General features: G+C 40.8%; 1 protein-coding gene across 3 annotated transcripts in view; it reads right to left on the reverse strand.

The window, feature by feature from the left end:
- Positions 1–24,578, reverse strand: part of SYNJ2 (synaptojanin 2) — a 69,413-nt gene extending 44,835 nt beyond the window's left edge. The window contains exons 1-4 of one of the 3 annotated variants that reach the window (XM_065057293.1): positions 23,700–24,578; positions 14,730–14,816; positions 5,517–5,787; positions 2,890–3,115 (exon numbers count right to left, since the gene is read on the reverse strand). In XM_065057293.1, the coding sequence (XP_064913365.1) occupies positions 2,890–3,115; positions 5,517–5,787; positions 14,730–14,816; positions 23,700–23,820 (705 nt within the window). In that variant the 5' untranslated portion in view covers positions 23,821–24,578. The remainder of the gene's footprint in view (positions 1–2,889; positions 3,116–5,516; positions 5,788–14,729; positions 14,817–23,699) is intronic. The other 2 variants (XM_065057292.1, XM_065057294.1) reach the window with 2 other exon arrangements.
- Between the last annotated feature and the right edge of the window lie 2,139 nt (positions 24,579–26,717).

The raw sequence follows: 26,717 nt of genomic DNA on the forward strand, positions 1-26,717 counted from the left end.
TTTGCAACATCATGCACTCCAGGAATATAACTGAATAGAATGAGTTACTTCTGACCCAACTGGTGAGGAGGGTAGAACAAGTATTTGCCAGAATTAGACAACTGCTAAGTGCAGCACTGCAAATGTGAGACTGATCTGAAAGACAGCTGATAACCCCTCCTAACATTTTCTTTCTTCTGCATTTCAGCAAGAGAACACGTTATTCAGGATTTGAAGAATATTTCGCACTAATGCTCATGAGAAGGCACTCAACTAAAACAGCAGACTGTACCAAGATATTACTCAAAATGGCATGTCCCTTCTTCTGTCCCCAAGTTTGGGTGAAAATTTCAGTTTTCGCTGAGCAGCCCTATCTACATCTCCCAATGCAGTGACAGACTTTCTAGAAAGGTGTAGACGCTGCAGAACTCAACTCACAGTTGCTTTGGAGCAGAGGCACAAAAGAGAATTATTAGCAGAGAATTCAGAAGGTAATATTAGAGACTCAGGCGTTGCAGGGGAAGAGTCTGGCATCCAGCAAGCAGAATTTGTGGAAGCCTGAACACTAAATGGAAAGCTGCCAGGGCAGCCTACTGAAAATGCAGGCAAAATGGGAAAAGGAGAGACATGAGCAAAAAGCCACCCACATCTCTGATGAGAACTCTGACCACTGGGCAGAAAGTCACACGTGTAACATCGTGCATGCATTGAGCATGTCCTTGGGATCAAACCTCAGTGGCAGAGTGGGGAATACCAGGCTGCAACTCCTCCAGGCCCAATGCTGAGCAATGCAGCACTGTCAATCTAAGGCAGCTCTACGTGCATCCTTAGGCAGAAGCAGGTGAAGAGGTTAAAGCTGTACCACCAAGGCAACATCTTGTAGGAAATTTTGGAAGTGCTCAAACATTGCTGGATTTTGGACAAACAGGTGCCTGGAGGCAAACCAACCTCACGCAGGAGGATAAGAGAAAGGACAACACTGATTTTGAGCTGCTACACTCATGCAGAGCCGTAATGAAATACTAGTGCTGCAGTATAAGCACCTTTGCAGGGTGACATCGCCCCCAGCAGCCAGGCACAGTCCTACCATGGCAGAGCTACAACTCTTCTAGAACAAGGAATGACACAGGTAGCTTAAGCATCTATATGCTACACTCACTGTGTCATGTAAAGATGTCTCACCAGCTTCCCCTTGTGAACATCACCAAGCAATCTATGTTCATTCTATGTGCACCTACATAAATATACACACACACATATATATATAAACAATCTATGCTACATACACATATTTGGTAGATCTGCCCAGAAGACACTGAAAGTAACCAAACTGTAAGAGCAGATCCTTGTCCTTTGTTGGTAACTACTACCAGCCATTTATCTGTTCTGCTTCTAGAGACATTCATTTCTGTATGCTGGTTCTGACTGCTAGTAACTACTACTTCTATTCAAAAAAGAAAAGGTGATTATACTTGAATAAGAAAGCACTCATTTCAGCTGGCACAGAAGATTTCAGATTCTTCAAGGTCCACTGCTTTTTGTTGACTTTCAAAGCAGTAAGCTAAACCATGTGTAATAAAAACAGCTGACTCTCTGTTATTTGTTTGGCTGTGTCAATCAAGGGAGCCTGCCAAATGCATTTCACCCATATATTTTGTCTCAGCATAAGCTAGAAATAAGGTTTTCATTATGTACGTATAAAAACTGTGCCATGTCACCTCTGACTGGAGAGAATCCCCCACAAAGCAAAGCAGAATATAAAATGAAGTCTCTTCCAAAATGAGTCGCACTGGAATTTGCCTGACTCCAAGAAGATAGTGTTTCTTCTTCATTTCCTTTACTAGCCAAAGATTATTTGACTCCCAGCAAACACAGTTCTTTTACTGGACAGCTTCCTCTTGACTAGAATGATATATTTGAGCACTGAGAATTCTTCACCATAGCACAGCACACACTACCTGCCTACTATAAACATTGTCCTCACGGCTCTGCAAAAGTCCTGTGAGGCAGGAAGTGAATAATCACCCTTGTTTTATAGCTGAAAAACTTACTGTACAAAGAAGTGATAGCTTCAATCCAACAAGGCAGACAAGAGTAAATTGAAACATAAATATTTATAAGATTTTATATGATTCTAAGTGGCTTCCTTAGAGCCAAAAGCAAATCTGAGCTCTAGCCTTTGCTCAATATCACCCCCTGCATCCCTAACCAAATTATTTTACATCAGTGTAGACACAGTTATGTCATGGTTGTGCAAGGGACATTAAACGGCTAGCCCAGCAAACCTGGTGGTAGGGACTAACACAGATACTTAAAATGAACAAAAGAGAAATGAAGTGTAGAGACCATTACTTTATAGAAAATCTTTCAAACTAGATCTTCTCCATTCTGTAGCATAGGAAACACAATGAATTTTAGAAAAAATGTACTTTAAAATGTATGCAGTATGTATAAAAGAGTGACATTTATTCTGGAACAGATTTGAAAACATTTTGTTTAATACACGGGCTTCATGACTGATAATTCAATCAAGTTTCACGCAATTGAGAAACTTATTGTTACATGTGTTGATTTCACATGAATTAACACACAGGGCTCTCTGAATAGTTTAAAACCCCATGTCCATACTTCACTACAATATCAAATGGTGAGAATTTCACATTCAGGAAAAAAAAAATAATCAAAAGTATTAGTGAAAATCGTGTGCATGGAAAAGTCAGAAAAACAGAAAAATAACAGATCGCAAATAAATGCTTAATGGGCAAGAACAATTAGATCTGTCACACAATAATATTTTCAATATTATTGAAAAAAACTTCTGCTGAACTCCTTTAATTCTTGTTGGAAACTCTGTCCCAATTAAACTTGAGTAGACTGACTCATTCGAAGCTAATGGATACATCCACTTACCTGCTCTGTCTCAACGAAGTTAGACACATGTCCATCATCATTGACCCCTCGAATGTGAAACCGGGCACCAGCCCGCTCACAACTAATGCGAGAGATGAGGCAAGCTTTCGCCTTCTTGTGGGAAGCATAAACAGTGCGAATGTCCACTACGCCACAGATCACTTTGAGCAACCAGTCAGAGCAGTTCACCTGGTAGTGTTTGAAGGGCACGTGCAACAGCTGATTCCTGGAAAGTTCAACATAGAGACACGTTACTGAATAAAAGAAGACAGGCATGGGTCCCACCCCACAACAATCATTAATGTGAGTAGTTAGCATTTTGTGACCCCTTTTCTGTTGTATCTTTATCCCAAACCAGGAAATATCGGGAAGAAATCCTTGTGAACTACTACAGTGAACAGAACATGGCAAATGTTAACAGCACAGCTATCACCAAGATGCTGTCCTTGTATCTTGTACCTGTCTTATAAACTCAGATGCATATGTCACCTATTTCAGCTCCAGAAATAAATTTATCTTTAGTAAACTTTTTTCATAAATTACAGTGCTGTCAAGCTAATTACTTTTTGAACAGTACTGCCTGGACCTCAGTATACACTACAGGGTGAAGAGTCATTTTAAAACTCATCAGGATTTTCAGGAAAATTTTTCCAAGCAGAAACGAGACCCATAAGTCAATGGAGATATTGCAAGAAGTGCTACTAAAATTAACATAAGTGTCTGTTTTAACCTTCAAATTATTTTAAGATCAACAACCCAAGAAACCTGTCCTGCTTGGTTAACAGTGACCCTAGTCTCTTTTATTATGATAGTCTCCTAATTTCATTTTTCAAAATGTGCCTTTGGTAACAGATGAGGGTCAAGAAAATCCCTTTTATGATCATTTGTTGCTCAATAGCAGATCTGTACAAGTCTTATTACATCTAGCAAAACCCTTGACGAATTGTTCGTCTAGAGTAAAACATTTTTCTGAAAAATATGTAAGTCATTCTTACATTTTTCAACTAAATATGGAACTGAAAAAGCAGCTCTAAAACAATTTTTGGTATCTCTTCCGCCTCCTCTCCTAGCTGTACTCACAGAAGAAGTCCTCACTCAGACAAATTCCAGTAGAATTTTGTTGTTGTTGCAGTTTATTTCACAGGCAGTTTGTCTTGCTTATAACTAAGGCCATGTGATGCTTTTAATCATGTAACTATTTATCCCATTGCTTACTTTTCTCAAGAATCTATTGTTTGGTCTGAAATCTCCCATATCACATAACTGCCTAAAGATAAGTGTTCTTTGGAACACCTTTTTGCCCTAAATGTGATGGTGCTGCCATTCATCCCTGCTCTACAACACATAGGAGAATGGAACCTCTTCAAGGGCTACTCCTAGATTAGCCAGAAGCAGCAAAGAAGAAAAGTTCAAATACTTATCTTCTAAGAAGAAAAGTTTCACATGACAGTACAGGTACAAAGAGTTGCTTTAAAGGTTGTTTCTTTATTAGGATATTGCCACCTTAGGAGTTCCACCACTGGAACACAGCTCATTTGTGCCATGTGTCTAATTTGACATGCTTGGAGAGCTTTTTGTGAGGGATGCATAATTAGCACAGTTGAAAGAAAGTTTTCTATATCTCTCTCCTGAGTTAAACAAAAACACTGGATCTTATCAGCCAAAACCACATAATAGCTACAAAGATTATTTAGCCTGAATGAACTGCTCTCTCACATTTATTTATCATCCATTATGAACTATTTTCTTATTTAATATTCACCTACTCCAGCAGCACACCCACATTTAACTTTGCCAGTTATATTCCACCTACATCACATAACCCTCATTTATTTCCAGTACATTTGTGCTTCCTGACTATCTTTTCGTTTAAAAAGAAAAAAATTAGGGTACAAGAATTCAAGAATTCTGACAGAACCCGTAAAGCGAACAAACTGAATTATATCAGCAGTGAACCCACCTAAGGAAGACAAAACCCAGCATCTACGTATTTTTCTTTCCACTCAATCAATACTTATCAGAACAAGAAATATTTTTTATTTGCTTTCTAAGCACAAGAAAATAAGATACAGGGCAGAATATCACAGGAGTTTTCTTCTGTGCAACACACATTTACATTGATCTGCGAACATATTAATATTGATGTTTTCAACATAAAAACTAGGGCACATTATTGAAATATTAAACTACAAGCTTTAAACAGATACACTTTTAAAAAATAGAAGATACTTCAACATGTATTATGGGATTTATGAGGTTTAAGTGCAGGTTTCTATTAGATAACTTTTAAAGCTAATTATAAAAGAACTGCAGGGGAAACTATTCATGACATGTAGAGACATGTTCCTGTAGTGTGAGCAATACATCTGTTTGCTTCTTAAAAACACAAAATGTCCAGTTATTAGAATTGGATTTCACTATCAGATTAATTTTAATTAAATAGAAGTGATTTGTTTGACCCGGGTTTACTATGAATTCACGAAGGCCTCGTGGCCTGTAAAATGACATGACACTCAAATGAAGGAGGGGCACCTGAAATGCATGTGTTCACTTCCCTGTGAGTACGTTTGACCAATAAGATACAAGTGGGGATGAGAGAAGACATTGGTATAACATGCAGTACTAACCAGAAGAACGAGTTACCGGATTCATAGTGGTTATCACCCTGCTTCTGAGCCCGCACAGTCAGGTCAAAGTTTGAGCCTGCATTAGGCCAGGAGAAATAGAACATCCCAGAGTTCAGTATTTTCTTCAAGGCAGTAACACGCTCCTCTTCCTTGGTTTCTTCCTGGAGAGGACAGAAATCTGTTGCAGTAATTTTGTAAACTTCAGCGTCCAGGATTTTTCCCACCGATGTACAGCCTGTCACCAGGACCAGAAAGTGCAGCCGAACGTTACCTAGAAGATGACAGACAGTTACAAAAGGGTTACAGGCAGACACAAGCTAAGCGACTTCGCATGGGTCCTGTCATATGCAATGCTGACAGGGCTCCAGCAGAGGCCACTATCTTTGCTTCAGAAGAAAACAAATACAAACCACAAGCACGCAGCCTACGTTCATTTACATTTCCGAGTTCCCCTTGACTGCAGGCAAGTGAGTGCGATTGCATAATATTCCACAATACTTATACATTCCCTTTCCTTGCTGCATTAGAATGGTTTTTTTCCACTTACTTTATGAAGTGCAATGAACTTGGTGTTGGGACAGTACTCAGAAATTTCACCCGCCTAGAGAACACACAGTTTTCATCGGATGTGATTGAAGGGAAAGGTAGAAGGCTGGTCATTTATGAGATTAAGTGTATACCTCACAATGAATTTTTCAACTGACTTCTGAACTTCAAAGATTCAGATTTCTTACTGGCTTCCGATGAAGCTGGGTGTGCTCAGCCATTCACAAAGTTTCATTGTTACCAATTCTTGAGATTTTGCATTTTATGTCATAATAGAGTGTACATGAATAGATTACAACCTCAGTTATCACTAAAAAAAAATTCTAGCTCTTATGGCTGTGAAGTAAAGAGTGAAATCATGACGCAGCTGAATTTCAGAGCCCCAAAATTTTGAAGCCTGAGAACACCACTGTAGTCACATATCTCATATACAGCTGGATTTTAACTTCTGCTCCTTCTCTCTGAAATGATAAAGTGATTAAGAAAGAGTAGAACAATTGTTCCGAAAACACTGGATTTGCTAGGAAGAAACTGTTTGATTCATTTAAATGGGCCTCTAATGGAGACAATTCACTCCAGTTAGTAAGAAAAGGTGGAAGTGAGCCAAGATTTATTGCTCTAGCATAGCAGAAACAACAGCTGACCTGCCAAGAGCAAGCTAATTAGCTAAGGTCACAGTGACAATCTAGGACAGTAAGGTTTCAGACAGCAAAAGGGAACACTTCGTAGTGCCACGCTTCAACCCTCCATGGTCACCCACTGTCCAAAAAGGCAGATCAACTCTCACGCAGCTACATTTTTTTCTCAAGCACCAGCAGGGAAGTCCTTGCTTCCAGGTCACAGGTTGGCTACAGAAAGCTGAATGAGGGGTGGTTTGTGGCAGGGCCAGAATATTTGCGTGGGCATGTGGGACTGGAATGGCAGGACAAGGTGGGAGATTAGATCTTATTCATTCTGTTCTGCTGACTCCGGTTTTGCATAAAGGCCAGTGTAGGTGGTATTTACTAAAAAGCTCTGTTCATCACATTTCTTTCTGTAACAAGAGTATGCTCTTTCTTGAGTGTTTTTAAGAAATACATCTTCTGTACTTTTCTAGATGACATCATAGTAGAGGGTTAGAAATACATAAAACTTAAGTTTACTCCTCCTTTGCACATGAGTCTGCCTAATTATAAAGGAGAAAGAGTAGGGGATATATTAGTTATCACCATGGCTGTTCATACATGACTAAATACTGTCTTGCAGCCTCCAGAAGGGGTTAGGAGGAGTTAGCTGTCTCTCGGGACAGCTAATAGCTTCTGTGACTTTCCTGAAAGCATGCAAAACTGATCAGCTCAAAGTAAACTTCACTCATAAGTACTTGGAAACACTACTAATATGCCTTAGTATGAGTCAGCTTCAAGGACAGAAAACCAGTAGTGACAGACTGGGAGAGTCATCTCGCTGGGACGCTGAGACAAAGAAAACAAGCACTGTCATTGGCTTCAGTGACCTTAAACTTTCCTAGAGGGTTCAGAAGAGATCAAATGATAAAAGTCAACATTAAAACAGCCAAGAAGAACAAAATCTTAATAACGTTGGGCTTTTTATCTGTGGCTCGTAAACCAGCAGAAAATAACTGGATCTAAACAAAGCAATCATTTAGTTTAAGAAGGCAACAAGTAGGAATAAACCATGACATAAAAGCAAATCAAAACTACATAATTTTGCCAGTCCAGCATCTCTACTGCCCCAAATCACTAACTAATGAGCTCAAAAATGGTAATCACAGCTAAGAAGCTATTGTATTGTTCTTGAAGCATCAGGAGACTTGACAGCTTTCCAAAGCTGCAATGCTGTTTCCTGCCACTGTGCAGTAACCACGTATGAGAGAGTTGGGGTTGTTCTGCCTGAAGAGATGGCTCTGAGGAGACCTCATTGCAACCTTTCAATATATAAAAGGGGCTTATAAGGAAGATAGACACTTTTTACCAGGGCCTGTAGTGACAAGACAAGGGGTAATATTTTTAAACTGAAAGACAGCAGATTTAAATTGGATATAAGGAAGAAATTTTTTACAATGAGGGTGGTGAGGCACTGGAACAGGTTGCCCAAAGAAGTTGTGGATGGCCCATCCCTGGAAGCATTCGGGGCCAGGCTGGACAGGGCTTTGAGCAACCTGGTATAGTGGAAGGTGTCCATGGCAGGGAGGTTGGACTAGATGTTCTTTAAAGGTCCCTACCGACCTAAGCCACTCTATGATTTTATATACACAGAATAAGTCTCTTTACCGCATGCCAAATTATGGAGCAGCCTTCCTCCTTCGTGTACTTTTCATGATGCCTTTGAACACAGGCAGGCTGGCAAAAGAGTTCACACTTACAGGCCAGAAAATTGGAGAAAAAAGGAAGTAGAGATGAATAGATTTAAGCTATGATAAAGCTAGCCTGCTTTGCCAGTTAGACTGCTTTGTGAGCTGAGGTGGTCTTCAGATCAACTCTCATCTCTCTGATTTGCTTAAATAACTCAGGATATGCTACAAAACAGCCAGAATGCAGAAACTGTACAACACCACAGTCCCAGCTTAACACCAGTCTCTCTGACTCTATGCCTCGGGAAAAAGCCCCAAGCCCCATCCCCTGATACCCCCTTCATCCCAGGTACTATTTGGACAGTGTTCCTGAGAATCAGCTCCAGGCTGTCACTGCACTGGCTGGGGGAGGAAGATCCTTGCCCAATGTGCATGCTGCTCTTGGCACAGGGACCAAGCCAAGCACGATATCCTACTGACATCGCTCAGGCCTGTGCCCTGCCCCATTTTTATTCACAGCACAGCTGCAGGGTCCTGAGCAGAGGTAGGACTCCCATCAGCTTTTCACCCTTTTAGAACCTCACACAGCAAAATTAACGCTACCTAAACATTACTCTGCTATTCATCTTTTCACCATGTCTCCACTGAGGTCTACGAAACTACCCAGCACTAAGCTATACAGAGTGAAACAAAGCTTCCCGATCCTCCCTTCTTTGCCAGCAACATGGGTTTACGTCTGCGAACCTCTTCATTCAATCTCAAACATTTTTTTCTCACACTTCAAAAAGCAGGTTTGCCCAGAGCAGATGTAGGAATGTGTCCAGGCGGGTTTTTAATGTCTCCAGAGAAGGAGACTCCACAAACTCTGTGGGCAGCCTGTTCCAGTGCTCTGGCACCCCCAACCCAGGCTGTCAATGTTTTTAAATATATCGATAACTACACTGGAAGCATTTGTGATGGAAATGATATCTGCGCTACCTCCACTCATGCTTTCACTCGGGCATTGTGTCAGACTGAAAATGCTATTCCAAGGAATAACAAAAAAGCACTATACATCCAAATAGTACCTAATATGGCAGAAATCTAACATTACCAGACACAGGAAGAATGCTTCTGCTTATTTTCCAGTCACTGAAAGTACGATTATTATTACGGATACATTAAAGCAAAAAATCAGTCCATTTACTTCTAAATTTAAACTTTAAAATGTCAATGTGGTTTCTTTTCTGGTATGTAAGTGTCAAGAAACCATACTCTTTCCTGTTGAAAATAGCTGCTTAACATGAAAAAGCTGTATCCACCACAACCCTACCTAAATGCACTTAAATTTAAGGGAAGAAATTGCTTCAACTTCTATCAGGATGGATGCTGCTACTGGAGCAAGTAATGTTTATAAAAAGCAAAACTAAAATCAATTTTCTCCATTTCTAATAATTGCAGATACTAAGTTATTTGGTAATTATTCGTTCATTGCAAGGAAAATAACATTTTTAGCTGACAAGAATTTACTGAGAAATTCTTTTAGTTCCTAAACAATTCATTTTTATTATCCAGTAAATCTCACACAAGAATGCAAGAAGTTGCATTCCTGGATTCCTGATTTAGTACACCACCGCCCCCAAAAAACAAACAAACAAACCACCACCACAAAGCCTTCTACCAACACAATTAAGAATTTCTGAAGGTAGGTGGATTTATGAGGCCATGGCACAAGAAAGTGAGGATTTTTAAAATTAAATCGGTTTTGCCGAGCAAAAATTGTGAAAATATCACAACTTTAATGAAAGAAATCAAATTATTCCAATCTAAACCATTCCACAATTCCATGCTGAAGATGTCCCTACTCATTGCAGGGGGGGTTGAGCTAGATGACCTTTGAAGGTCCTTTCCAACTCGAACTATTCTGTAATTCTAAATTGAAACACACAGACATTCCTTAAAGCTAGAAGGTATTTCCCCTTAAACTAGTCAAGACTATTCTATTAATCTTTGCAGCCTTAATTTTTCAAAACTGCAGCTCACTACCATTTCCAATTCTGTAATTATACTAAAAATACTGTTCCTTTTAAGTTTCCAGTGAAACTGTTTTTACACAAATATCACTTGAAGTACCAGATTAACACCAATCACAACAAAAATATACAAGATAGTCCAGTCAAATACACCGGGCCGCATCTTCAGAAAACATATTATGGGTTTACAATCTTCAGAAGGAGCTAAACAGTATCAAGGTACTTATGTTTCTTTTGTCCAGAACACCGGCAGCAACATGGAAAAAAAATACTAAACTCATTAATTGAGCAGTCACCACTTAAGTGTAGCTCGAATAAGTCAGGAAGTTGAGTTTTTAAACGCTGGCAGCGCATCCTTAAGATTAAAGGCAGAATTAATGCTAAATCAATTCCCTAATGTCAGTGGCCCTGTCAGTACTACCAGTGCAGCCAGTCCATGGAGGCTCCCAGCTCCCAGAAGCATATTTGGAGTAGGAGACAGGCCAAATTCCAGTCTTATTTCTTGAAACAGGAGCCCAAGAATTCTTATTAAAAAAGTAACAAATGGAAGTATACTGGGTGCAAAATTTATGGTAATTTTCCCCTGATTTCATGTGCATTATGGTAGCAGAAAGCATGTTATATTCAATTGACAGCTCCAAAGTGTGTGAATAATGAGGCCAGCGCTAAGGCAAATGAAAACCAACCTAAAAAAAAAGAAATTGAAAACTTTTACAAGTAGTTTAATGTGCTTTCCTGCTTCATATTAGCCTTTCTAAACTTTACACATAAGATTATGTGATTTAGGAACAAAAGAACTACATTTGACAATCATATCTATGGAAATGTCCCTCATTTCCTTAAGATGCAATCTGGAGTGCTTTAAAGAAAACTCTGAAATAACTTTAGAGCAAGAAGTGAAGTGCTCCTTACTGGTCACACTTTCTACAGCAACATATCTGTGAAAAAGGAAGAACCACCTACAGCACTAACGAAAAAAAAATTTCAAATCTTTTGGACCAAACTTTGACCTCAGATAGACAAGTAGAAGTGTTTGTTAAGTGTGACCAAGATCATTATTTTGCCCCATGACTGCTATAAATCACCACAACCGTCTGTAAAGAACACTCTCGAGGAAACATAAGAAATGTTTTGCTCACAGCAATATGTGCTGAATGCCCATTGATCAGGTTGCACAAGGGGGCAGAGGATGAAGAATATCTGGCATAGAAACAAGACAAAAATAACTTGCATCCATTTTTTCCAAAAACTCTTGTGAAATCAACTGCCTTAATCCAAGTTGAACAGGAAATACAGTTCTGGTACGTCACAGCCTACAATAATAAGCTGCAGTTTCTGTATTTAACCTGTGTACATGACTCAAGGCAATTGTTTCCCCTGCAGTTTAGGGCATGACTTCAGAGTTGCCTATTATGAGCTGCAGCGAAAAGGAGGCAACACTCAGTTCTTTTGTTCTTCTTAACCATAAATATTTCACTCGAGACTGCCTTTTCTTTTTAAAAATTAATTTGCTCCAGTTTTTGTCCAACACAGTCATGCTATTGTCTTATGTTCCCTCAGCCTGTTCCATCTCCACCTCACACATATCTCCACTTCATTTGACAGTCCACTGAAAAACTATTTGCAAGGTATTTTTGCCTCTCATCTGCCTTCAAAAACAGCAACAGAATACAGCAGAGGAGCTGATTCCAAGCAAATAGCTAAAAATCTCTTAGGAAATCTATAGCAGAATTATGAAAATAACCAAGATTTTCCAAAGTACAGTTTAGTCTCAAAGATACTCTTCTCCCTCTTCTGAATAGAATTACACATTAGGAAAACATTCAAAAGGAATAGAAAACAGGTACTCAGTTGTCTTTTTTGCCTCTGAAACTTCTTCTTTTCAACTACACTTACTATGTGCAAGAGCAAGAGTATACAAATAATCAAATGAATTCAGAGTGCCTCCCCAAATACAGCAGCTGTATTAAAATAAACAACCTATGTGATGATGGTGACAAAAATACTACCTAATATACAGACCCCTTCCTAACATCACAGTGTTTAAACCAAAAGCTGCAAAGCCAGCTCTTTTAACACTTTGCTTAAGATGTATTTACCACTGCTAGATCTTCTTTGGCAGCAAAATCTTGGCTGAGATACAGCGCAGAAACACTGTACAATTCATTCTGCTGCCATCCATCTTATAAAAGAAAGCAGAAGAACTTAGTGAGTCATGTTAACAGACATAAGTACATAGAAGTGAGTGTTATTACTGGTGGGAAACATTAACTTTGTGAGTCAGATTCACATATTTCATCTACTTTCTTGTGAAAAGCACGCTCTGCTTTGGCAGGCATACAATGTGATTTATTTGGATTCCTAAGTAGTGATATTTAGAGATTAATTAAAGTGCTCAGAGACATCTTTCATGTCTTGAAAATAAGTCTCCCCTTCTGCTCTGCAAATATACTCTTTTAATATCCCAGTGGAATGTACTTTCACAAATATTTTCAGTTAATTTAGTACTTATGGTCTGCAGGTTTCCAGTAGGAAGAAAAAATACTGATACTCCTGAACAAAGTCTGCATGATCACTCAGGAAGAGCTGGCCAATGATGCCCTTGTTTGCAGGTGCTAGAATACATTATGTAGAAAAGAAAACAGTTACATTGCATTCCTTTCTAGTGTTACTTTTTCTGTAAGCAATAGCTAAAGGGATAGAAGTTACTTATCTGTAGAGATGGAAGATCTAACCAAGACTGTGAAAAAATGGGCTCTCTCTTGAATGGTGAGGTGGCATGCAATCATCTTTGCTTTTTTAAATATGTTCAGCAGCAGAAAATGTTTGTTTACCTTTGCTTACCATTACAGCACGACCCTCCTGACTTTTTACTCACTCACAAATAGAAGTTTGCCTCCAGTAGTGAACTTTTTTATCCAATTATCAATAAAAATTTTAACAGTCCCTTCCAAAAGAAGTCCTGTACCAGGACATGTAATTTAATGTTAGAACAAGACAGAGTTGCAATGAGAGAGATTAAAGAGAAAAACCTCACACTTGAAGGGCACTGAAGTTAAGCAGGTTCAAATAAAAGGACAGACATGGGAAACACAGAAATAAAAGGAGAAAAGAGAACTAATACAATTGGGTATATTTCATACCCCATTTGAAATCATTTGCCTTTTAATATGAAGGCTAAAACCAGATACATTTAGTTTCTGTGACATACAAGAAACTACCTTCATCTGTAGCTTGAAGAGCCTAAATTCAACACCTACATTCCTTTATTATTACAACAGGATTCATTACACTCCTATGAAGAAAAATAGGTCCAAGTGCCAAGAAAAACTAATCACAAGCCCTCCATTTTTCATTACATTGACAAATTGATACTAATCTCCATAGAAATTAACTAATTAACTCCACAAGAAACAAAACAAAAAAGGCCACATTCATTTAAAAAGACTGGATGGATCTACAGTTTTAAACCATGACACAGAAATATTTCAGATTGCAGTCACAACTTCAGGTCAATCTCAAGTCATATTACTCAAGCCATAAAATGGATAGGGAGCTAAAAAAACGCATCCTTAAATCTACTGGTCTAAATACACCAGTGCTCACACCACCGCTTCCTGTGGCAGATTCCTTGACCAAGCATCTTATTTAATGGAAAACAGTCATTCCTCCAAGACAAAATTGAGGCTCACTGTAAGAAGACTATGGGAAAAAGGCACATAGTGCTTTTTGTTTCAACACATCTTTTTCATCAGTGAATTTTAAGTCTGTGGGGTAAGGTACTATTACCTTCAAATCAATTACTGCAGTTGTCTTCCTAAAATACGTTATTCCCATTAACATTCCTGTAGGCAGTATAACAGCAAGTCCTTTGCTAAATCAAGATTCCCAAACCATACAGAAATTTATAGCAAAGACAATAAATACTCCGTAGTACACTAGATGAAGTCTGCTTCTGCAAATCCTAATCCACGCAAGTTACTGAATTAAAAGCAACTGGGCGTTATAGTATGGAATGGGAATCTGTAGTACTGCAGTCTCAGATGACCATGATTACTCAGTATTTAAACATGATTCCTGCCTTGGAGAAATGTGGTAGGAGAAAAAAAATGGCAATTATCTTCAGGCAGCTTAGAATGTCAGACAAAACAAAAGTGAGAAAATATCCAAAATTCTTAGACTATCATTTAGTGATATGCTTTTTGGCACGACATAGAAAGAGAAACAGATCTTTTCCAGACTGTACATAACAAAGGTTCAATTAGCTTCCACAAGTTAAGGAATTAGGCAACTTCAGCCACTTGTTCCTGTCATTTGGCATTGTCTGGCCGTTTTATAATCTCAGTCATACACATGATCACTTACCACATTTAAGCTGAAGCTCTCCCAAGCAGCCATAAGCATCCAGGAGTTTTTCATATTGTCCTTTAATTGCATCCTTTTCTTCTGGAGCTGAAAAACAAAAGGCAGCAAACCTTAGTTTTCCAGTCTTTATCAAATTTTCAGATTGCTACAACCTCCACCAATGCTTCCCCGTTGATTTTGCTCAGTAAACAAAACTACAGTAAAAGGTAGGGTTGAAATGCCATAAGAACACAGTGATTAAAACGTGATGGGACAGAAATGCAAAGCCCCTCCATATACCACCCTAGAAGAAGGAAGGGGACTAACTGCCCTTCCAAACAACATGATCATTAGTGATGTTCTTGTTCTACAGAACAGATGGCACATCAGACTCAGAATAAGTAAAGTAATATACAGGCACATGTAAACTTTACACCCTTCTAAAACAACAAAAATAATAATTTGTCTGGCCACAAGCTAAAATATGTCTCTTTTCCTAATGTGCAAAAAGAGGTGGTTTCTGTTTGCAGATTCTCATAGTCTAATTTCAGACGGGATCAGAATTTTTTTATGCAAGATAACATAATTTGATGTAGACACAACATCAGACGTTGATTTCAAGAGAAATTAAACTTATATTTTAGTGAAGTAAGAAATAGCTGTTTAAAAATAAATAAATGGTCAGATGCTAATGTAAGATTTGTTATTTCTGCAATAACAGACTTCAATGGGCGCAAACTGAACATTTAGATATTAAACCAGAACATGGCCCTAACTTGTCACTGGTTACTTTAAAGTAAAACCGAAGTACTTCCTGAATGAGCAAGTCTGTGTTTTGTACATAGTTCCTAATGAGGAGTAAAGTTAGACTCATGAATGAGGAAAACAGGCTGTGACTCTCTAATGTCCTTTTACTTCTCAAACCACAGATAAACATAAAAAGGAAACTGGAACTGCTTGCAATGGATGATAGAACAGGAGAGGAAGCAAGGAGAGGAAGCAAGGAGAGGAAGCAAGGAGAGGAAGCAAGGAGAGGAAGCAAGGAGAGGAAGCAAGGAGAGGAAGCAAGGAGAGGAAGCAAGGAGAGGAAGCAAGGAGAGGAAGCAAGGAGAGGAAGCAAGGAGAGGAAGCAAGGAGAGGAAGCAAGGAGAGGAAGCAAGGAGAGGAAGCAAGGAGAGGAAGCAAGGAGAGGAAGCAAGGAGAGGAAGCAAGGAGAGGAAGCAAGGAGAGGAAGCAAGGAGAGGAAGCAAGGAGAGGAAGCAAGGAGAGGAAGCAAGGAGAGGAAGCAAGGAGAGGAAGCAAGGAGAGGAAGCAAGGAGAGGAAGCAAGGAGAGGAAGCAAGGAGAGGAAGCAAGGAGAGGAAGCAAGGAGAGGAAGCAAGGAGAGGAAGCAAGGAGAGGAAGCAAGGAGAGGAAGCAAGGAGAGGAAGCAAGGAGAGGAAGCAAGGAGAGGAAGCAAGGAGAGGAAGCAAGGAGAGGAAGCAAGGAGAGGAAGCAAGGAGAGGAAGCAAGGAGACTTCTCTTCATAAATCTCAGGAGGCACATAGCTCAGTGAGAAGCACAGAAAATAAATGAGTATATCTTATATTGCTGACATTCTGAAGTGAAAGAAAAGACATTTCCACTTCCACAATTCTCATGGAGTCCTTAGTAGAGGCAATACCCAAAGGAAATTAAAACACATTTGTCTCAATTTCTGCATCCATGACAAGTAAGGAGGACTTGTTAACTTTTTCCTAATTTTATTTTTTACATCAGACTTTCACAACTTACCTATTTTGCTTTCTTACAAACACTGAGTGAATTACAGTAACTAGTAAAACATTGATACAGTAACTAGTAAAACATTGATACTAATAAACATTGATAACATTTTTTTTTAAGACTCACTCTCAGGCTTTCCTTATGTATAATAATAAAAAAGGTTAAAAAGTGATGTTATGCTTTCTACGGCACTTTCACTACAAAAAAGCAACAACGACACACTGATTTTTATTAAATGTGTTATTTGCTTTAAAAGCTTATCTTCATTGTCTTTAAAATAAAAAAGAAAAATCATTAACAAAATTCTTGTACCAAAAATTCCACTTCTAGAAAGCAAGAGAGAACACCACAAATAGGAAGAGATTCAGGTCTCAAACTGATGCAGGAGCTTGCAAACTTGCAGGCTAGGCACAACCTGAAAGCATTCAAGAGACATCTTGAAAGCACAGTAATACTCTTCAAAATAGAGTTACAGCTTAGAAAGCTGGCTGTTAAAGTGTCTGGTAAGAGCATGATCGAAAATAATGGGATTTATTTCAGTGTGGAAATAAGCAACACATAACTCGTGCTGCTAATGGCAAGAAGCACCTGACACTGGCACGCACAGAAGCCACCAGAGCTTCCCAGGTCAAGCCAGCAGCACCACATCCACATCAGCTCCTGGCACAAGACTTTTCCAAACACATAAATAGATGTGTTTTGCAAGTATTGGTACAGAAATACCCTGTGCTTCTGGGCAGGTCATTGGACAGGACATTTGCCTCCACCGCAGCATCGGTCATGGCACCTGCACCAGCAGAGCTGCCTGGAAGGGAGAAGCTCTGAACACAAAGCTCCTGAAGGACTCGGGCCTGCGTGGCCACTCATTTTGGCTGGCTAACAACTTGCCAATTACTCCTACCACATGGCAGATTCTGTTGTTTGTTCGAGGTTTCATTTTGCTCCCTGAAGCAATTTAGACTCAGAAACCAAAAAAGCAACAAAGTGATCTTTCCTTGACCTCTCCATACGCTGTACAGCACACTCTAAGACTTCATCCTTGGACAGTCCAAGAAGGAAGGACTGAGATACATACATACATGCATACACGCACACATGCAGACATACACAGTTAATGCACAACACTGCTACAGAACTTGATGAAAAAGTTTTCTACTTAGAGAAAAAGTTCAGTTTGCTAATATATAGTGCATTTGTTTACTACTTAATAATAGCTATAGGTACTAAAATACACACAGGAATTACCAAACTCCACTAAAGCTTTCCATTAATATTTTTAGTAATCTTTCCTTCCACTAAGCATGTAATTGCGTATCTGCCCATCTGCAATAGTTGCCACAACTGTGTTGTGTTCATAACAGCTTTAGAGACCTGCACACTGTCTGCATTCCTCAAGCACTTTTCTCAATATCAACTATGTAAAAGCCCCTGATGTAAATTATATACAAGGCTGGCATGTTGCCTCAAAATTTTAACCCTTGTAAAACAAGAGGCACACAACAATTCAATGAAACTAACTTACAATAAACTCCTAAAAGTCATCTTTTTCCATGTGTAAAATATTTCAAAACCAAAGAAAAACACCACGAAAAGACCTATAACTACATATACCACATGGCCTATCCAAGTGTGACTTCCTGCCTGTAAAAGCTGCAAATTCAATTTAACGGCAAGCGGGAACTGGCCAGACATCGGCAGTTTCCTTTATTCAGCCCTTCCTTGGGACTGATCCCCCAGACTTCAACAGGAACCAAAACATTGCTCAAACAAATGGTTCCAGGCAAGGTCAGTGACCGGAGGGAGGGGGCAGAAAGGCACTGTAGTTCCAAGTCCGACACTGAAGAGCTCTTAAGAAAAGAGTCTGGGACCAGGTTACAGATTCTGGCTCTCCCCTCCTTCTTAAGCCTGATTCTGGAAACATTTAGGCACCTGCTTAGGTAGGTACTGCTACGCATGTGTATTCTGAGGCATTTCTAAGTCCTTTTAGGAACACCGGTATGATGTGATGGAGTCTCAGCAGGTTATTTCCTTTATTTGTGTTGTTCAGGTGTGAGTTTTCCCCAGAAAGAGCAAATCTATAATCAAACAGAAATTTCATACACAAGAAAAGCCAAACACATGAGAAAAAAAAAAAATATATCTATAAACACTACCACCAGCATCTTACCTAGAAAAATGTCTGATGTCTGATATGATAGGAGTTTAGATTATTAACTTGCCTCTAAATTCTGTTTTCTGACATCCTCAGAGAGGCCTAAACCACTTTGTTGTATTTTCATTTACTTTCATTATCTTTCATCACTAAAATCTTCCTGTTCACATTTAATCTGAGCTATACAGACATTATGCAAGTCATACTGTATTCTGAAATACCATATAGGTCAAGCAATACAGAGTTGGGAAGACTTCTGTGGTCAGAGTTACAGTTAAGAGAGTCTGGAAATTCAAAATATTATTTTCTACAAATTGGTATTTCTGGCTGAAAACACAAACAACAAATCAAGAATGTGGCATTTTAGAGAGATCAGTTCCCTGGCTTCCTGTATTAAATTGAAAACATTTTTTTCCTAGGGAGGGACTATGTTTTCATTGCTGCATGTGTATATGTGAATATTTTTATTCACAACTGAAAAAGAATGGACTCATAAAACCACCAGGATTCTACTGGCCATCACTGTGGTCCACAGGCAGTCATGAAAATAAAAGAGAAGTCCCTAACTCATTTCTCTGGAGCTTGACTATTATCTTTATGTGGTTACTGTCATATATTACATATACTAACACAAACTTTTAGTCACTACAGACACAAAGCACCAAGAAGAATTTACACTTCACAACCACTAACAGTTTCCTAGCACAGATAACGAGTCTTGTAATGTACACTCTACATTTACACCAATCCACCTTTCTTCTTCCGTGCACTTGATTTCCATTTCAACAACAGAGGAGGAACTGTAACACAGACCTCTTCCTGTAACCTAGAGCATTGAATTTCAGCCCAAGAAATTACAGTTTGCAAGTGACTTTTGTCAGTGTAACCGAGAAAAGCAAGGCTTCTGCTACGTAGATTACTTCCACTACAAGTTTTGTAGGGAACCACAAATGGAAAAACTTTGATCACCACTAAAACTACAGAAAACTTCACAAAAATTTGTAATTGGATTATTTATTTTCTTTGAATTTAAGCAAGAAGATTTAGGAATACAGATAGAGTAGGGAGATTAGCTATATAAATATCCTAGCATAAGAGTAAAAATGAGTCATGCTGTAGGGCTTGTTGTTTTGCATAGCATATAGTGCTTAGAAATACATACACAATACATTTAAAGTAATATTGGTGTTTGATTTCCATACCCCACTCAGTGGCGTATTTATCCACTTAAATACAAAACTAAAGCTAACTGTAAACAGTGTGTGTACCTACAGGACAGAAACTGCATTTTGTACCAAAAAAAAAAGAAGGTAACGTAGCTAAATAATTGCCACTTCCTGGTTTTGCATCCCGCCCCTTGCAAGGCTGTCCCTGGTTTCACTCAGCCACATCAGAGAACAACACAGGTACCTGGGGCTGCAGCTGCCGAAGCTCCTCTGCGGTGTACACACCCCTTAGTTCTATACAAGTTTGTCTCTATTGTCACTAGTAAAGGCTTACTTCCCAGATCTGCGGGTGAAATTCTGGAGGAAAAACTCCAGCCGTATTTGCAAAAACATGCATTGTATCGGCTTTGCATTTCAGCATTTTCAAAAGCTCATGGTCATTTGGGATCCACTGTAAAAGTTGTTGGAACATCCTTTAATAAAAGTAATTGCAGAACCAAAGTGCTTACAAAAAAAAAAAAAAAAAGAAAAAATTCTGTGCAGCCTTTGGGTCTGCCCTTGCAAAAACATATTTTTATGCTGAATTTCAATAGCAGACCACTCCTGTTGACATCATGTCACTGAGATTACCTACTATAAGGAAGTTTAAATAACTACATTTTCAGCACTGTAGCCTCAGTGTAGTTCAGTGACTGACTTGACAGCAGTTGAGAACTGCTTTGTGCAGTTCACTTCATCTATAAACCACTAAAAACTGTAATATGTTAAAAGTAGGAACAGCACTTGTATCTATACTCCTTTTTGTACAAGCAAAAACTCCTAAATCAATGACAATTTTTCTATACCCTTCACAACTCTGAGTTTCTTCCATAAAATCTAATTATTGATGTTCTAGTTCAGAGCATTCCTGGAAGAATTGTTCCAGGCTGTCACCCATCCTTCTGAAGCTTCAGGGTTGCCAGTGGCAAAAAAAGCCTCTTGCAGATGTGCTGTTAAATTCAGAAGAGCGAGTTTTACCCTCCGCTCTACACTGACATCATGAGAAAAGGAAGAAAAACTCCCATCTTCAGAAATACTATGTAATTTATGACAGAACAGAAAACTGTTCTGTTGATATTATGTCACTATGCAGATTAACTTAAGATGTTTGGGGCTACGTAGCTACATTTCCCACTGTGATTTCTGATTCCTTGATTTTTCCAAAAGTTTCTTAAGTTAGGCTTCCATTACAGCCTGAGCGTTCTCATTTTATGAACTGCTCACATTCCAGACAATTAGAGATCTCCATAATACTTCCCCAATACCAATATCAAATGTGTCAATTTTTTTCAAGTTAAAATTATTAGATCTCTATATGCCATAAGGAAATTCTGAAATACAACCAATTTACAACTACAATTGTCATAATGGTCTTTATAATGTATTGAGACAGGGAAAAGTATAAAGTCAACCATTCACAAGACAGTATCAAATTTTTGGTTTACAGATTTGAAAGCGTTTGTTTTAATTATGAATTTGCCAGAGGTTTATGGCCTGTATGGGCACCACGCTTAAATAAGTGTGTGTTTTTTTAGACTTGTTTTTTGTAACACCATTTCTTCTAGATGGATTCTCACTCCCTTATGCCATTTGAACTAGGTTAAATTCAACAGTTAAGTTTCTTCCAGTACAAAAGTATTACAGAAGTAACTGAATTTTTTAAAAATTGAGATGCCATGCCTAATCAAGGGCAAAGAGACATGGTAATTATGGAAAAAGAATAACAAGCAACAACTAAAATTTGTTCTCTGGCCTTCATTGTCCATCCATGATTATTCCTCTCCATGGTTCTATCGGCACAAGGCTGCTATTGCAAAACTGCACCAAGTGTTGTACAACTTAAGTGCTGCAGGTATACAGATCTGCTTTTGTTTAGTGTGGAAGTTTGCACAAGGCAGAGTTGCATAATTCCTCCTCACCACAGGCATGCAATTTTTTAAAAACTTTGTTTTAGAAACGGAAAATTAGACAGAGAAGCCAAAATTGACACAATCCTAGGGCTAGTATATATGAAACCACACATATAGAAAACATTAACCTCACACTGAAGAGCTTTAAGGTTAGTGACAACCTAAACACCAGTCAAACAAATCAGAATTAATGTTGTTTCTGTTGCCACCCTGGCTGCAGAGCTTGTTCTTCACAACTTTTGTAAATTCACCATCACAATACCTACTGCTGGTTTTGCCTCCTTTTCTGGTCCCTTTTTGCATAAACAGAAGAAACAAACTAAACAGGCCCAACTGGATAAACGAGCTTTTTCGTAGGAACCAACCCAGGTGGGAAAAGATAAATAAAATGAAATAAAATTACAAAGTTAATAACATGGAGTGGGCTGGATGCCAAGGCGTGCATGATTACAGTTATCTCAAGAGGCGACATCGGACTTCCAAAAGGCGACATTGGAGTTCCAAAAGGTATGACAAACAGGCTTTTTGCATGTACTATACAGATTGCTACTTCAAAATTCTTCCAACACATATTTTAAGAGAGACTATATAAATTCTCTAATCATTTTTAGGTATAGCAATCCAAATGGGGATAGCAACACTGAGGGAGAAAAATCTACTCTAAGTTGATAATTGCCTTCATTAGTGAGACCTTTCCAACTCCTGGTCATACAAATGGCTTGGAGTCAGCTAGATGAAAACTGGTCTCTCTGTTTTATTCATGCACATTTGCTTTAGGCAGTGGAACTGCTTTAGATTTGTATCAGAATAATGAAACACAGACCAAAACCCACTGATATCAATGGAAAGGTTTCATGTAAACAGGCTTTTGAATCTGGGAAAGTGAGTAAAATGTTGCTCAGTACTACCAGACTTTTCACTTTGTCAGTTCATTGAAAATTGACACAAAAAAACCTAGAAAATTGTAACACATTCACATCCACTATTACCAATTAATTTAACAAGAAACTGAACCCCTAAAGTATTACACAACACAAAATTCCAATAAAATTGTGGTTTTTTAAAAGACACAATAACCACAATACAGTGTGGCAATAACCGATCTTTATCACAAGTCAAAATTTTTTCCATTACTGGAACTGTTCTCATGAAAATCAGCTGCCACCTGATGACCTTTTTGGCTTTCTTCATTCATAAAACCCCTAACACCTAAAAATTAAGCATTTTAGTTTGGATATCTTGCCACTCTACATCACGGAAGATTCATCTCAGAGGGCCCGATTCTGGGCTGACATTGTGATTGACACTGTACAAAACACAACATACATCAAATTCTTACTACGAAGATTTGACAGTTTAAGCCTTCTGCTTTTCTTTTGAGCTGCTTGAATATGGACTCCAACAACACTGCAAACAGCGGCATGATTGCAGGAACAGGTTAGTATTATAATTATTATTCCCCATGCCGAGACCTCACGGCCACCAGCCAAGCAGGTGGCTGTTGCCGCTCCTTCCACCTGGGCCCTTGGTGAGCAGGCTAAAGGCAACCAGAGTAGAAAACGGGCCGGTCGGACATGGCTCGGGCCCGGGCTCACACAGGGAGGAGATGCTGGGCAACCCTCCGAGCACGGCAGGGCACCGGGGGTCAACTAGTGGGCAGGCCTGCAGGGCCACGCTGGAGGCCGAGGTTTGAAATGAGGTAAGCGCGTTCCCTATGGTCAGTGCCTCACTGGGCCCAGGTCTGTGATTTCCCCTTCCCCTCTCCCTGCCACAGGGGAAAGTGCCCCAAACCTCCCGGGCACCAGCCGCTGCCCCCGCACCCCGGCACCCCTCCGCCAGCCCCACACGAGTCCCGCAGGCACCACAGAGGCACCCGCCGCGCACCCGCAGACGCGCCACCTCCCCACACGCACCGCGCGGGAAGCCGCCCGGCCCGGCCCGGCCCGGCCCGGGGCACTTACTGAGCGCCGCCACGGTGCCGGCCTCCAGCAACAGGCAGTCCTGGCGGGTGCGCGCCTCCAGCAGGGCGCTCGGCCCCGGCTCCTGCTTCCAGAGCAGCCGCAGCGCTTTGCTGAGAGCCATGGGAGCCGCCGGTCGCAGGGAGGAGAGAGCGGGAGTTGCCGGCGAATGGGGGTTGCGACCCCCTGCGCGGGTGGCAAAGGAGCTTCCGGGGGGCCGCCAGCAGCCCTGCGCCCCCACCGGGGCTCGCCCGAGCGCGGGGTCCCCGCTGCAAGCAGCCCGCTTCTCTCCGGCGCCGAGAACGCCCAGGGAGGCGGGCAAGGAGGACGGACGTGTCCCCTTCCCGGGAGCCGGTCCCCTCAGCGGGCCTGCAAGTGCCGGTGAGGGGAGCGGAGAGTCTGCGGCTGCCGCTCCCCCGCGGTCCCGCAGCGCGGCTGCTGCCTCCCCCTGGGGAGTCCCCGGGAGCGACTTCCCCTCTGCTCCCCGCTTTTCCCTTCCCACCCACGGCCCCTTGTAAACTTTCCAGTTAACTTTGTCCCTCCGGCTCCCCGGCTGCGGCTCCTCCTACGGGACAGGTACAATGCGCCGCCGGGGCGTCGCCACCCGCCCTGCCCGCGGGTGAGGGGAGGAGCTGCGGCCGAGACCGCCCGCAACGGACTCGCCGCGTCGCTGCCCCGAGGGGGCCCGAAGTCGCCGCTCCCCACCCCCGTCGGCGGCGCGTCCGGGCCGAGGCGAAGCTTGCCGTCGAGTCCCCGGCAGCGCGGCGGGCCCGCCAGCGGAGCTCAGCGGCCCTTCGCGCCGCTGTCGTGGCCGCGCTGCGTGAGGCGAGGAGGGCCGGGAGACGTGAAGTGCCTGGAGGCGGCCGAAATCGGTTCCTCCGCCCGCCTGGCAGGCGGAGGCGGCTGCCCGGTTTGTCCCGGGACAGGCTGCGCTGCGCCCCGCCTCTTGTGGGGAGCGGCTGCCCGGGCTCCCCGCGCCGCCCGGGCCTGGCCGCGGCTGGCCGGCGCCGAGGCAATTCCCGCCGGCACGGCCGGGTCGCGCAGGTGCTGCCCCGGGCGTCCCGGAGCGTTCGGCTGCGCCTGGAAGCGCCGTCCCGCCTGCTGTGCGTGCGGCGTCTCGGGGAAAAGGCACAATGCTCATTTTAGGTTGACTAGTAATTAAAAACCGTGTCCCTTCAGATAAAAGCGCGCCTTTGCCCCCTGCCGCCCCCCTTTCTGATACTGCGGGATTCCCATCATAATTCCCGTTGAGACTGTACAGGATGAAGTGCTAGTTTTTTCTGGAGTTCAGCTATAAGGAATGGATTGAGGTAGGTGCAGGTACACAACATTCAGATGAAAGTTTTCTGTAATTTCTAGCAGAAAGCATAGTCCTTTTTAAACACAGGTGAAACAAGTACGATTCTAATTTGCTAATACAGCAGAATTATACTTTACTTTTATATGCAGAGAACACTGTGAAATGCAAAGTACCCAAGCTACCACCTGTTACTATTGTTTTGCGTTAATGTTGAGGACATCGATCAGGCCTGTGCTCTGCCAGGTGGAACGTAATACGATCCCTGCCACCTTTGAACTTGCTGCAAACAAACTGAAAAGCAGTTAGTGTTTTTCTGTCACATGCCTCTGTTTTATTTGTTGTATAACAAGTAATGACTTGAAAAGGAGATCAATTTTAGGCATGTTTATGATACCTTCTTAGCATTTTGAAAATACCTGTGAGGGAAAGTGGGATTTGTGTTTCCACAGAGCTTTTATTTTTCATTGATCCTAATCTTTGAAGGCAGTTTGTAGGATAAGGTAAAGTGTGATGGGTAATGTAAAAGAAATGCCCCAAAAACTTTAGAGATTCAGTGACCAGGATGAAAAACTTGAGAAAGTTTGGGGGTTTTAGAGGGTGTAAGAAAGACTGTGAATTAACCATCCTGTCTTTTAAACAAAAAAGGAATGCCTTTCTTAAAGCTATCCTATGGAAATGGCAGACCAAGTATCCACTTGTATTTTTGTCATCTTTTACCCTGACCTCTTTCCCTAAAGAGTGCTTACCTGAGATGAAATACTGAAAGTGTCACTTAATCGGAGGTGCCTCAGACAGGCGCATCAAATACTTTAAAAAGTTGCCCTCGGTCATGCACTTACGTGTTAAAATTTAAAAAAAAAAAAAGTCTTTGTATTTGAGGAATGATTCTTCATATTCCTCTTCAAACTCCATTTTAGAGTAAGCTCACTTGGAGGACACTGGTATGTCACTCTCTATTGCCTGTGCTTGTAACTCATGAGTAATTTTTGTTACTAGTGCTTTTCACTGCAAATTCCAAGAACACACAATTTATGATTATTAATAAAAAACTTATTGTCAGATTTGTTGAGCAAAATACTAGAGAAAGAACTGGGGCACGTAGGCTAGTATTGTTCTCAGCACCTCAAATCCATTAAGAGGAGATGAGAATGGGAGAGGAAAACCCAGATGAAGGTAGAAAGCTGGAAGCCTTTAGCAGGGCATATGACAAAGCACTTCTTCCACAGGTGACATGTTGAGTGAGTCCTTTGTAATCTGTTACGAACATCTTTTCAAAGGGGCCTGGCTTTGAAAGATCGACAGCATGGAAAGATGCATTTTTAAAGGTGTAATGTCATGATTATTGAAAAAGCAGTGTGTCAATTAATTAGACTTTGTATCATAGGCCAGTTACCTTAGAAACATAAAACTGAGAAAATATCAGAAAATGTTGCGGAGGAGGGGTGAATAAAGCCGAACAACTTACAAACCCCCTTCACACAGAATGACATCCAAAGTGAGGGCTCAGATAGGAACCTTGCTCGATACATATGGGGGGATATGCAAAGGTTTCCCTTGCCTTTTTTTATAGCAGTCAAGATTTTTTTCATCTAACCGAACTGACTGTGATTCAGTGCGTGGAAGTCCATTTTTAAGGGACAATGTTGAGATTGACAGATCATCTTTTAGCTGACATTTGGACGTGAGCTGTCTTTTGCTCTGGAGTGTTTGTATGAGTATCA

This window comes from Columba livia, chromosome 3 (genome assembly GCF_036013475.1).
Source record: "Columba livia isolate bColLiv1 breed racing homer chromosome 3, bColLiv1.pat.W.v2, whole genome shotgun sequence".
NCBI classification, from domain to species: domain Eukaryota; kingdom Metazoa; phylum Chordata; class Aves; order Columbiformes; family Columbidae; genus Columba; species Columba livia.